This window comes from Thermobia domestica, chromosome 10 (assembly GCF_964235325.1).
Source record: "Thermobia domestica chromosome 10, izTheDome1.hap1.1, whole genome shotgun sequence".
NCBI classification, from domain to species: Eukaryota; Metazoa; Arthropoda; class Insecta; order Zygentoma; family Lepismatidae; genus Thermobia; species Thermobia domestica.
Genome location: NC_137463.1, coordinates 110,281,280 through 110,296,080, shown reverse-complemented (window position 1 = coordinate 110,296,080; position 14,801 = coordinate 110,281,280). Strand labels below are relative to the sequence as shown.

The 14,801-nt window shown below is 36.8% G+C and overlaps 1 protein-coding gene across 9 annotated transcripts in view; it reads left to right on the top strand.

The window, feature by feature from the left end:
* The window catches only part of LOC145662650 (uncharacterized), a 293,979-nt gene that overhangs the window by 239,452 nt on the left and 39,726 nt on the right, over window positions 1-14,801 (top strand). The window contains exon 2 of one of the 9 annotated variants that reach the window (XM_081728439.1): window positions 12,642-12,674. The exons of the other annotated variants lie outside the window; for them this stretch is intronic. Coding sequence (XP_081584565.1) covers window positions 12,642-12,674 — 33 coding nt within the window. The remainder of the gene's footprint in view (window positions 1-12,641; window positions 12,675-14,801) is intronic. 9 annotated transcript variants of the gene reach the window in all.

Genomic DNA, 14,801 nt, shown 5'->3' with positions numbered 1-14,801 from the left:
ATACACAAGAAGTGAAAAAATCGACGGTCCAAAATGAAAGGATATATAATTTAATATACTGGTAAACCCAAATTAGGAGAAATATTACTAATCGATCTATATCAGTTAAATTAATTGGTGAGAGTAAACTGCGAATTCCATCGAGCGTTCAAATTTTATGAAAAATGTAGTACATAACGAATATATTCAATTCAAAGGATAAAACTCATGGAAACATGTCCCAGCGTTTTCGAAAATTCAGACCACGGGGGAAAGGGGGCATTTTATATGGCTTTCCTTCCATATTCAAGTCGACATTCTATCATCACCACCTGAAGGCGGCTAAACATTTGAAATTAATTTTCTGACTACTACAATACTCATTTTTAAATTATTCCCGGCCAAGTAAGCTTGTAGTCGACAATATTGTGCTTGTGGTGGGTTTTCTCGGGTACTCCCGTTTGCTCCCACTTTCTCATTCCACCAATTCCATTCACTTCCTTTAATCATCGTCCCCATTAGCCTAACAGGCATAACGTGGGACGGTAAACTCAAAGATTTCATTTTTATTTTTAAATTGCACAAAGGCAGTTTTCTGTGCTGAGTACGTTTGGATTGAGAATAATTCCTGTCCGTCATGTAGAGATAAAATGGGATGTTAGTAACGTGGGGGGAGAGGGGAAGAAGATTATCCGTGTCCATATCATATATACATATAACGGTATTTTAAACATTCTACATTGGAGATATCACTATGGCAAAACTTCACCCTGCAAGATTTTGGATGATAAGCTTTTATCCTATGCAAGGTTTTGTACCCAAACTCATATTCGCTTCTCTGATGTCGAAGGATGTGTTAATAGGCAGTGCGGTGTGAAGAACTATGTATCATTCGCGAACATTGATATTCATCCAAGGTCAACATCTGATGTGGTCTGACAAAGAATCAAATCATTGAGCCATTTTTTTTTTCGCCGAACAACCCTAATCCATATCATACCTGGACATACTAGAACTGATTGTTTACCCAGAAATCAAAGCGAAGGAAACAAACAATATATAGCACAATAGCAGGGTTTGCTATATAGTTTCACGTGCTTTGGATGATAGTTTTAAATCAGACGTCAAATACCCATTTCTTGACCACCAAAAAAGCACCGATCTCACATCACTGGATTGTATGTGTGGAGTTTTATCGAAGACATAGTACACTGTCAAAATCGATAGTGTGAACGATCTGAAAACAAGAGTCAGCAAGGTAGTTAACGCCAGACGTGCTCGACAGGGACTAGTGTGAAATTATCTCCTGGACATGTTTCATGCTGTGAATGATGTACACATACTGGAACGTACTTCATCAGTACTAGGCCCATTTTTATTCTTAGTGTACATGAACGACCTACCAAGTTGTCTACCGTATAAAACAACAATCTATGCTGATGACACTACTTTTATTACAAATGACCATAGCATACTCAATGTAAACATTAAAAATAAAGAAATGTTAAAGGCTTCTTCTCTATGGTTCCAAACAAATATCTTGGTATTAAACACGACAAAAACAGAAACTCATTTCTTTTACCTAAATAAACCACCGTGTATCTTGAATAACCAGAATTATGTGAAGTTGTTAGGCATATATTTAGATACAAAATTAAACTGGGCAGTTCACACTCAGGAACTATGCAAGAAACTCGCTCGTGTTCTTTACGTATTGCGGAAATTAAAAAGGTCTGTAAGTAAGGAAATGATGATTTCAGTATATTATGCTCTTTTTCACTCTCATTTATTGTATGGTAATTTACTATGGGGGAAACTCTGCAGGTGCAAAGGACGTATTCAAATGGCAAAAGAAGGCATTACGTTGTATTAAAGGTGTACCTGATACTGAGTCCTGTAGGAATATTTTCAAAGAATACCGAATCATGACAGTTCCCTCAATAAATATTTATTATAGTTTAATTTATATTAAGGAAAACCAAACTAGTTATAATTTGCGATCTAACGTGCACGATTATAATACAAGGTACAAAGATAATTTAGAAACGCCGTCTGTCAGACTATGTAAGACGCAGCAAAATTTTAAATATAATGCAATAAAACTGTTCAACTTGTTACCTTTACATGTACGTAATTTGGAAAACAAGCAGTTTGTTAAACACATTAGTAATATATTAATAGAGTATTGTATATATAGTATTACGGAATTTGAGGAATGCATTTGTAATCAATAAAATGTAAATAGCTGGTAAAAATGTGAGGGTAAAGTTCCGTAGACGACATACTTCCTTAAAAGATTCAAACATGGTAGCAGTAATCAACTAAACCTGCAATTACCTAATCTACTACTACTATCGCTACTGTTACCATTGCTATTGCTTCTACGGATCTTCACCCAAATTTGAAAGATGTAATTCAATAGAAGGCTTAACCCTAATAATGGTAATAATGGGCTTTTTGTTTATTGATATGTGGTAGTGCCAACAATGTAAATATGAAGTATATTTATTCCATGAAGTATATATGTAGTAATACTTCTATGAAGTAATTATGAAGTATATATGTAAATATGAAGTATGTAAATATGAAGAATGCAAATTGTGTTATAACTGTTAGTAATAGTTTCAATTAGTTATTAACTGTCAATTAGTAATAGCCATAGTTTCTTTTTTTGTTACATTTCAATAATTTTTACAATTTAAATACTATTCTGGACGAAGTCTATTGCAACTATGTTGTCTAATGACTAATAAAGTATTCTATTCTATTCTATCGTGGAAGACGCGGGTCGGTTTCCGATGGGAGCTCATGTGATTTGGATCCCGTGCTGAGCTTCTGGGCTCACGTCTCATATAGCCTCCATGTTAAAGGAACGTTGAGCTTCAATCCAACCAATCATAGAAACATACTGACAGAGAGATGTGAATGATTTTAACACTTCTTTTATTACAGGAAATGGTAGTATTGCATTTATTTTGCATTGAATTAATTATTTGAATTGCCAAATAACAGTCTGTCATTCAATCGAAACCCCGCCATTCTTTATTCGCTGCTGACTAGTATTGCCTACGAGACGAGTGAAGTACAGTTTTAAATATGACACGAAATTAAAAAATTCATGACTCGTGGGCAATACGAGCTCACGCAAATCCTATATCTCAAACATTGTGTTAATAATACATTATTTAGAATTTATAAATTGATAAAGTGTTCGTACAAAAACAATGAATCAATGTTAAAGATGTCCAAGTCATTGCTCAACTCATGCCACACGTAATATATATATTCGATGACTACTCCAAGGACACCATCTGACGAGCGAATAGTGAAGTAGACAGCACGTGCAATATAGGAGAGTTCATTGTACAGTTGTGCGTAGAAGAATTGTCTACTCCACCTTTTGGAAATGTGGCTTCTGTTTGATCGTGGTAGCGTCGGAAGACCACATATCTACAGCATATCATGCTGCATGAATTTTACCATAAATATTCAACCAGTGCAGCGTCAGGAAACATTAATGCTGTAGATGGTCAGGGTGCTATGGATATGCAGAAATGATGGGTGGTCCCAGAGGTTTCGGTCTGGTGACACCATCCTCGCAGCTGCGAGAAGGGAGACCGTTGCAGCTGGACAGCAATAACCTGTGAGCAGCGGTGGAGGCAAATACAGTGCAAACCGTTGAAAAACTGGTCAATGAACTACATATCACCCATTCGACATCCATAGTCATCTACAGGGACTTCAATACGTATTAAAACTCGATAAATGGGTATGCCATTCGTTACCGCCTCAACATGAGCAGCAGCGAGTAGTCACCTGAGTTCGTTGCTCACCCATCAGACGTGAGCCACTTCTGAACATAATGCTGACAGGAGATAAAAAGTGGATTCTTTACCGTAACAGTATACACAAACGTCAGTGTGTATCCAAAGAAAGGGGACGCAGAAACTGTCTAAACGGGACATCCAACCTTGCAAAGTGACGTTGATTGTTTGGTGGGATGTCCATGGGATAATCTATTTTGAGCTGTTACCACGTAACCAGACAATCAGTGCAGATGTTTACTGTCAACAGAGTAGGGTAATTAGACGTTTAAAAAGTTTTATACGTGAAGCGCAAAAAACGTGAAGTGCGTAGCAGAAACGAGAGAAACGTTTACAAATTAAAATAAAACTTATTTTTAGCTGTTTGATTTGGCACAAAGAAAAAGGCTTTACAAAGTACATTCTAAATTTGTATGGGCTGTCACTGGATTTTGGAATTTTATAAGCTGCCATATTGACTTTGTAAACAATAAAGAATATGATTTGCATGCATTATTACGTTTTAAGAACATTTTATAATGTCCTGCGTTTTAAATCCTCCCGAAAGTAGACAAAAGTTTTAACCCAGAGAAGCTATGATGAAATGGACGATTGTACAACTCATGAACAATGCTTTTTATATTCATGTACCTTCGTGGTTGCCGTGTCTGACCCAGTCCACTTCAAACTTGCTCTTTTGTCCGTTTCACTTTTTAATGCTCTGTCCACTCTGCAATCTGGAACAAGGATTTTATAAGACAAATATTAGTTACATGCAACAGATATTCTTTTTCACAGTCTCTGTTACGAGGATCACTACGAAAGTTTTGAGGTACGCATTGTTGTGGCACAGTATTTGAATTCCAACAATTGCGTTCCGTAGTGGCATCCAGAGCGAAGAAAGTTTTAACTCGCCTCGCTTATCGGCGTGGCCGTATCGCCTTCACTTGTTTGTTGATGTGAGCAGTATTCGGCTGTCTAGAATGGAGCTCGAAAGGTAATGTTTTCGGGCAATGATCCTTTGCGATTTCAAAAGTGGTTTGAACGAGACACAGCCTTGACCGTTTGCAGGGGACATTTGGGGACCTTGCTCCTTCCTGTTCTACAATTTTTCGGTGGTTTGGTGAATTCAGAAGAGGCCGGACATCGCTTAAACATAAAGAGAGAGCTGGACGTCCAGCAACAGCTGTGTCAGATGAAAACATTGCCGCTGTGGATTAAATGATTCGAGAAAATCCTCGAACAACTTTCAAGGACATTGAATCAACAGTGAACATTGGATCGTCAGCAGTAACAAAAAATCTTCATGATCATCTTCGGCTCAGGAAGGTTTCATCTCTTTGGGTGCCTCACACTTTGAACAGCAGAAGCGCATGCGTGTGGAATAGTGAAGAAATGCTTGCAAGATTTGATGGAGGCAATTCTCGACGCGTCTCTAACATTGTTACTGATCTATGAATTTGGTGATGAGACTTAGATCTATGAATTTGACCCAGAAAATAAACGCCAGTCTACAGTTTGGATCTTTCCAAACGAAAATCCACCTACAAAAGTGAAGCGATCTAATGAAAATGTTAAAACTTATTATAGGCTGTAATAACATTCATGTGTAGTGCGTTTTTAAAAATTTTTTTAAGGGCGAAGACTTATTTAAGGATAATATATTTGTATCGTATAAAAAGTACAGAAAACAGTGAAACGAAAGCAACAAACATAAAATAGTAATAGGTTGAACTAGGAACTTTGTGACGTCATCGGTACGTAGCCAATAAAGCCTGTCTCAGAGGAGACTGGAGTAAGGCTGTGATTCACGATCTAAAATTCACGACCTTACTTAACGACCGTGTGAGAAGTAACTTGCCCCTAGTTCAGGTTCAAATTATCTGCTGTCCTTATTTGGATCCTGACTTGTAAGAAATAGAAGTTTATATTTTCTTTTGGACTTGCATGCAACTACCAATCAGAAAGAGTAGCGCCTGACGACATTCAACTTTATTTCTCGCTGTAATTTCAAAACAATGCTGCCTGGACAAGAGAAGCGTTAATAGTATTATTAATAGTCATACGAAAAATATGACTTTTTGTATAACATGAAGCACGATTTATATTATTTAAAAAAACGCAAGAACAAAGACCTTAGAGAAGGTATGCAGCGAAAGTATCCGCCCGAACACTACAGGTGTGAACAAATGCAACTACATCTTTTGAAAGAATAAAAGTAGGTGATTTAAGTATATTGTGCAATTTGTATACAAAAATGTAACATGTTAAAAAAAAAAAAAAAAAAGCGTACAGGTTTAGTTTTGGCCCACTACTCGAAATAATTGTTCAAAAATTAGAATTCTTTTACTAATTACCTTCTTATTGCTTATGATTTATGCTGGGCCACATGAAAATATCCACATGGCAAAGTTTAAATTCAAGGGGGTATCATAAGCAATTGTTGAAAAATTATATTTATTTTACGATTTGCGTATAAATACAGCGTCCGGATGCATGCATAAAAACTACAGCCTAAAAAACATTAAACAACCTGCGCTAGGTCGCCACTAAAAAGCACAAATGCTTTCCAACCGAGTCATAGCAGAGCGAAGCTGTAGAGCCCGAGGGTTAGAGAGGGGGTGCGTTTGAAGGGAACAGGCGCGTCAGCGAATGTGGATATCCGCATAAGCGAGGGTAGTGAAATCGAGTGAATTTGTCAATGATACGAGTTTCAGTAGCGTTTGTCATGGTTTGATACTAGTAGCGTTCCACTTGTAAATAAAATAAAACTTCTGTAAACTGTACAGAAATTCACCGCCGGTGGAAAATAGTTTCTATACAGGCACCTTTCATATCAACTCGTTTATTTTATCCGTCGTAAAGCACTTGTAAATTTTAGACTAGTAATCCTATACTTGTAAACATAAAATTCAGATGTGATGCGCCAAAAGTAAACCAGCGCGAAAAACAGAAACAATGAGTTAATTGTCATCAGTGTTATGTGGTTTTTGTGAAATTTTAGGGAACAATTCTGCAATGCTGGCACAACACAAAAATTCCGGGTTTAGTGCATGAGTTGGGTTCCTGTCGCGGTATAAGTTTACTTTATGGACTATGTGGACATTTTTTGTGGGTACTGCACTCTACCTATGCTAGAAAATTGCTCTTTCTTCTTTATTTTAGCTTTCCGCGCCTGATAACTCCCCTCATTTACATATTTGGACAGGTCATTTGATTTTTATTTCTAACGTCTGATGTATCCAAGGTTCTAGAGACCATTTTTCAGTTGACACAAACTCCCCCATGTTCGTATCTCGCTACTGAATTTTCGGAGTTAACTAATTTCAATAGCATATGGAATTCTGAATAATCCATTCTGTAGTTTTTTTTTTTTTTTTTTTTTTTAAAGGAACGAGGATCTTCTGTAAGTAGTTCATTATTCGCCATTGAAAATAAGATGCTTTCCTTTGCATTATTGCGCTGAAGAATTCACTCCCTGGTCCACCAGCTGCTTTTTACTCTCTCTCTCTCTATCTCGTTTTTTTTGGGGGGGGGGGGGGGCGGATTTTGTGTCAGGAACGGAGCAGATATCGCTGCTATGGTTATTTCATCTCTTCGGATGAACTGATATTGTGAAATTGAAAAACAATAATATTTACGACTAATGTTGATTGCCCTGTGCTTAACACTTTTTTCGTTTGTTTGATACAGCGACCACAAGAGGCTCTGCTGGTAAAACCTACCTAGTTTTAAGGATCGTCTGAGACCCCTACATCACCTAAGGATAAAAGAAATTGCATGGAAGTTTGAGTTAAGCAACACTGTTAAGTTGTAGCCTGGGTTGAGGCCTTACTTCAGATCCGTGTGAGACGGGCTTAAGACTGCAACTTCAACCATGTATTGGATGAACCTCTTGGGATCGGCGAAAATGCAGCCTTGTACTTTGCAGAGATTGTTTTGAACTGAAAATGTGAGTTTTAGATCCTTGTACTAAGTTGAGAACGGAAATAATAAAATAACGCGACTTATTTATATAACGAGCTATGCAGGTGGAAGTATGACCGTAGTTTGGCATTTCAGACTATGATAGTCCAGTTTTCTAAGCAGACGGAACTGTGAGCACCTAGGTTGCAATTTCGGTTCACCAGTCCTTTAGCTATGTTTTGAATAAGTAAGATTAACTTTTTACCAGGGGTGCCCACAAGGGGGGTCTATGACGCAAACTGCGTCATTGAAATATGTGGGGGGGGTTAAACATCTATATAAATTATGTTTGAGAGGCGTAAAAATTAATCGAAAAGATTTTTTTTCATGGAAGAACACCTACGGGTAGACAATTAGGGGGGTGCATCATAGACATGAGGGGGGGTGGGCACCACTGTTTTTACTATAGTAAATCTGACTTATATTAACATTCTGAGGCCGTACAAAACCAAAATAATTTCCAGAAAATAAGATGCATTTAAATATATTTGAAGAATAAAAACTAAAACCAACTGTTCTTGTCAAAGATCCAAAGTGATCAAGTACTAAACAATCTCTCATAATAGAGAAGTGTCGGTGTAGACCACCTATCTGCCATAGGCGCGTGAATAGCGAAATAAAACCCAGGGACAGTTATCAAAAAAACAATCACACCTGGCAACCCTAGTTATGATTAGCAAGGCTTCTGCACGTACATTGACGTTTGCTAACTTGAAAAATATTTGTCATTATATATTAAAATTGAAACGGGGAAGTGACGTTTATAGTAAGGATGAAATACTTTCTCTTTTTTTATATCATAATACAGAAACTTTTACTGATTTCAGGTTTTGTGTGTAATAAATAAATTGTTCGAAACAATACATAGCTCTAAATTCCCATGGGATTATGGGACTTTAGATATAGGGAAGTTATTGTAAGAAAACAAGCAGGCTATACGTGTTGGAAGTAAGGAAGTAAAGCTGTTAGCTTGTAAGAATGTTGGAATAGTGCGAATTGATTTTTCAGAATTATCGGACTTCGCCTCTTGGCAGACTGTAGACGAAGTCGTTCGTTCGTATTCACTGTATCAGTTCGTGCTCGTGACTGGTTGGCCGAGTTTGTTAGCTTAACGTTCTCCGTAAGCATGAATGCTCTTTTCACGAGACGAAGGTCGTCAGTGGTATGGCAATACTTCGATTTGTGCCGTGAGAACATGGTGGCTTGCCGTTTGTGCGGGAATGAATACAAATACAGTCAAAACACTACCAACATGCGAGCACATCTAACATCTAAGCATGACATGGATCTTATGGACGCATCAGCGACAGCTGCAACAAATGCTTACTTCACTTCTGATGTTCTACTCTTTAAAGATGAAGGTACTGTATAATTGTTTGTCTTATCAAAAGGAGAAAAAGTTCAAGTTATTGTTGTCTAATAATGGCGCCCCACGCTTTATATTTTTCGTAGCTTAAAAAAAGGGGGAGGAGAAAAATGGTAAGTAGAAGTAATGATGCCGCTACGGAAAGCGTCTTTGCTCCGCACCAGCACGAGACGCCCGAGTGGGTCGATCAGAGGACTTCAGTTCCCCCAACCCTCCCCTTTTCATTTTTGTTGTTGATCAAAGAAAAGATTTCTGCTACTGCCCTCCATTACTAGCAGTGCAGAAATGGTTCAAACGTCAGATGTGTGGAAATTCTGTACTAGGATTTCAGATACAAGTGTATCATGCAATATATGTGGTCGTATTATGTCATTCCATGGCACAACGAATCTACGAGTGCATCTAAGCCGCCATTTCGGTAAACTGAAATCTGCATCTTAGTTGTAGCATTGTGTTTTTCGCAAACTGCACATCTCGTAGATAGCATGTTAATGCATTTTCTCTTGTGTTGTGTATTTGGTTAAATATAACGTTCCAGTTCATTGTTTTATCATTTAGGTATTGCGGAGCGGAAAGAATGAAAACGCTATCGAGTAAACACATTTCGTTGTTTCATCTGAGGGGAGTGGAAACGAGTGTTACTTCAATGTTGCCAATTTTTATCCTCTTTAATAGCCTTGTTTATATACAGTACAGTTTTTCCTCTAGTGTACTTGTTTGTATTTTTTTTTGCGGGGGGGGGGAGAAATACGTTCATAGGCCACGTCCACAGTGGATTATTTGTTTACTATTAAATCAGTGTGACGAACGTTTGAAATTAAAATCAATGTTAGCTAAGAGGTAAGTGATGCTTGTATTGATTATATGCTGTGTTCTAAAAGGTCAGGAAAGTACAGCAAATTAGATCACTATGGAAATAATGGCTCATTGCCCAATATGTACAGTTTTTGTGTTGTTCCTTAAAAAAAAAAAAAAAAAAAAAAAAAAAAAAAACAATTTTGAGTATACATTCGTTGGTGAGTTCCGCGCTACTAATGGGGCATACTTATATTGGCCTAAATTTAGTTACCCCTCCAAACTTAACCCCTTATATTCATGAAATGAACAGCTTTTAGCAGGAAGTGTCCTCTTGCTGCCTTACCGAGCGTTTCTTAAGGGAAGGGCTTCATTAGTAGGTGCAGGTTCATGTTACCAGGGTTGAATATAAATACAGTGTCTGGAAATGCGGCATAAAAATTAATGTATAATTCACAAACTGACTTGGGTATATGTTTAGCGGAAGGGGTCCAGCTCTTTTCTCAATTTTGGTAATTTCGGCTAGTTTAGGGTAGAGTAGGTTAGTTTAGTGTAGGGGTCCCGTATAATTTTCCAAACAATGATTGAATTTCGCTTATTTCTACTAACATTAGGTTAGTGCAGGTTAGTTTGTTAGGTTAGATTTGGGTACGTTAAGTTAAATCTAAGTACTTGCATCATTCATTTCTCCTGTAAAATTTGTGCTTTTACGTGCTTCTGGACCCCTTGTACTAAACATACTCCCTGACTTATGCGAAATGGTTATTAATAGACACAAATGATATCTAACAGAGTCAGGGCAGTGCAGCAGAAAGCGCGTTCGTAGGGACCGGGTATATCAGCGTTGGCGGATGTATACCTAAACAAAGATAATGGAAAACACTTTATATATGGTACAAAAAGTGTTGCACGGCTTTGCGATAATTTCTAAGTTTTCACCTAGTACTTCACTTCATCGTGTCTTTCTTACGGAGTATTGCGTGGTAAAGAGCCAGCTCTTCATTTCGTATTTCTACTTTTTTTAAGTGACGTAAGTATTTAAATACTTACACGATCCAATTGAGAAATCGGGTAACATATTTCTTCTGTTTATTTTCCAAACTTACTCATCCCTAAAATAGAAAAATGCCGAAACCTATTTTGTTCGATTACCGTTTCATACCAGCACGATGGGATTGCTTCGTGTTATTTAGGAAGTGCAGGAGAAGGAGTGAGTTGGTTGATGCATTTTTGCATTCATTTTCAGCACGCAGCTATATGAGACGGGAGTTTACAAAGTGTAGAAACCGAACCACTGAGTTTCTGACTAAGTAAATTGTCAGTGTGTTGAGTGGTATTATTTGCTGCCGCCTCCACATAATAATATTCTAGGAAAATAATTAATTTATTGTACGGGTATATAAATTCATTGCATAGCCTATATAGCTCTTTCAGTAAATCTGCAACACTCTTTGTATTAAACATCGTTTTTGGCATCTGGACTTGGATCCGTCTGTGCAGATTTACTTTAGATGGCTTCAATGTACATATACGATAAGGAATAACGTGCAAAAGACATTAAGTAACTTGTGCTACGTGGCCAGTAGAAAGCACGAATGCTATCTAACGGTCAAGGCAGGAGGGGCCCGAGTGGTAGTGAGGACTGCGTCGGTACGGAGCAGGCGCGTCAGCGACGGTGAAGCAACTTGTGCTAGGTGGCCAGTAGAAGGCACAAATGTTATGTAACGGTCAAGGCAGGAGGGGCCCGAGCGGTAGTGAGGACTGCGTCGGTAGGGAGCAGGCGCGTCAGCGACGGTGAATATACTTACTTGTTAGTTTATGTATTTGTACATTACTAAGGATTTCATTGGTAATATTCCGATATGCAATTATTTCTCACGTTTGTGTTTCAAAATAACAACACATTACTAACGTAAATTTCACAATTGAAAACTCGCTGTAGAAGTCTATGTAAGTGCCACCTTGCAATTGTTTCACGTATTTTATTTTTTTAATACGTTTGTCTCACGATTCAACTTCACTTCGTTATATGCCAGGTTGTGTTTCTGAACAATAATATTTTCTATTTTGTGACATTTGGGCACAATTTATCTTTTGTCTCTACTGTTGTTTTTGGCAATTATATTGTTTTCTACAGCGAGTCTTCAATAATGTGAATCCCTTAACACTCGGAAAAGTTTATGGTTGCCCGTTATGAGTAAGCACACTGATTTTAGATACTTCACGCCACTTCATTTTGTATACTGTGATTAATGGCTTTTTATGGGCGAATCAATGCTTAAAGGTTAGGTTTTATTAATGTAACTTTTTATTTCTATGGAGATACGCATCTCGCAATTAAGAACATAACATATTTCGATTATTTACACACCAGTTTATTTTTTTAAAAAATTCTACAAATTTGTCCTGTAAATTTCATAAATATATGGATCCGTCCAGTAAATCTAATGTAATTTTATACATTTGGGTTCGTCGTCTCACGGTTGCACATTTTAAGCGAAAAAGAGAAAGATACAGGTTGAACTATGTGTAGTAGACCTACTTCCCTTATTAAAAGCTATATGAAAATGAAATTGATTCCGTGTTGATTTAGGATGAGAGGATCAGTATTTAAACACTATTTTTTTTTTTTTTTAGTTTTCTAATACTAAACCCCAACCTACGAACATACTGTTATGAGTCTTCATGTTCCAGAAATTCTCATTCTGGTGCCGATTTTTAAATTTTTCTAGGTGTGAAATGCGGTACTCTCAGTGTAAAACCAGGTGAGTGGCAATGTTATGGCCCTGAGTGAAGCAATATTTATAGTCAATGTGACAAATTTAGAAGTTCATGAGTTTTGTAAGTGTTTCCGTAAATATGGATTACACAGAAATGAGATTTAGGTATTTCATTAAGTATGTTACTAGTAACGTATTAATTTGTTGTAGGTAGTCGCCAGCAGAGGTGACCTCCTGAGATATTACTCTTTTTCGTAAAGTAGCAATTTTTTCTTCATATTTTGGCTCCCATATTTCCAATCTACACCATTACTTCCATAATATCACTTTAGTTATATGTAGGTCACTGTCTTCTCATAAATAGTTCCGTAGACAGTAGTTCTTGTTCGTAACGAACATATTTTATTCATACATGCATATATATTTTCAAATTGGCTCCCATGAGAGACGGAATTTTTTTCACCAGAAGTATTGACCCGGTAATCCTGGTACCAAGGAACGAAGCAATTGAAAATAGAGAAAAATGTGTTTTAAGTTACATGTTATAAACTGGAATTGGTCCAGCGACAATATACAAACACCAGTAAAAGATAACATTGGCAGTTTCATTAGATATTCAAAGCAACTCAAAATTATCCCCTAATGTGTAATTTTTTTTTACTGTCAAGTGCACACAGTAACAAGTAATTGGCTCCATGGAAATTATTGAACTATAGAAAAATTAGAATACACATTTACGCTCGAAAATTTAACAAATTAATAAATAAACTACAATAACACGTGATTTACAACAACACATCATTCATAATAATACCACTTACTGCATTTTCTGTGTACACCTTTAACTTCTGTTGTGCACAGCGTGAAAGAAATAGTGCAAAAATACTTCCATACTTTTTGTCCGGCATAGTATACCAATCATAAATTTCGAAATATTTTCTACAAATGCTAATAGATTCGCCTCGTCTTCTTGGTTGGCTGTTCCTTTACGGCAATTTGTAAACGCACTGTGGAGACTAGGGCTTCATCTTGCTGAATACATTGGATTAATTTCCAGATTGACGGATCAGCCACTCCAACCAGATGTTTGAACTTGTTATTCCAGGACTCACATATGTTGTTTGTTCTCAACAGCAACCTTTACTGAATCTATTATGATTATTTTCATGAACCAACAGTATATTATTGCACATTCAAATCACTATTCAATTTTTCTGGATGCTGAAAACTCTTTTACAACATATCCACGAATACTTTCTCTCGAAATCTTATGTTTGATATACATGTAACCCTCGAAACACAATTTCTTTCTCCTTCGCGTTGAATTAGTCATCTGCGTGCTTCCAGCTAATGACACTATTGAAAATAATGAAATAAGGATCACACACTGAATTTATACTTTCAGTTTTCGACTAGATTTGTCGACCAGCCAGTCGGATTTCAGCACCGCCTTTCAGAGATTTGTTTCAATTTCAATGGTAACTTTCAATGAGCCTTCGAAATATGCATGAGAGGGAAAAATTTTGACTTGCTTTGAATATCTAATGAAGCTGTCAATCTTATCTTTTACTGGTATTTGCATATTCTTCGTTAGTTTGATTCTTCGTGCTGGAATATTCTTGTCTATTACACATGAACTTAAATATCTATTGTATTCAAATTATATCATTGTTCTGTACTTTCGCGTTTTTTTTTTTTTCTTTCTTCACAACTGTTAGTGTGAGTGGGTGGGTAGTTATCCTGCAACATTGCACCGCCGCACAGTGGGGCGAAAACGCAAAAAGCTGGCCAAAATATGATAACTATATTAAGATTGAATGAAATTTAGTATTAAGGGGTTATTGAGGTTGCTGATTACGATTCTGCAACTAACGTTCAAAAAAACAAAATGGCGGAATAAAATTTGCAAAAGTCGAAAAAGTAATAGAAATATTCTCAAAAGTGGCGATAAAGGGGTTATTGGGGTTGCTGATTACAATTCTGCAACTAAAGTTGAAAAAAACAAAATGGCGGAAAAACAAGAATGTCAACATACTTCGTAATTTTCACAATGTATCTTGAACAATATTCACTTTTTTCACATATTTTGATGAACAATTACTTGTTACTTAAGTTCTTATTTATTAGAAATGTATTATTACTTAAATGACACAAATTATTGGTATTTGATTC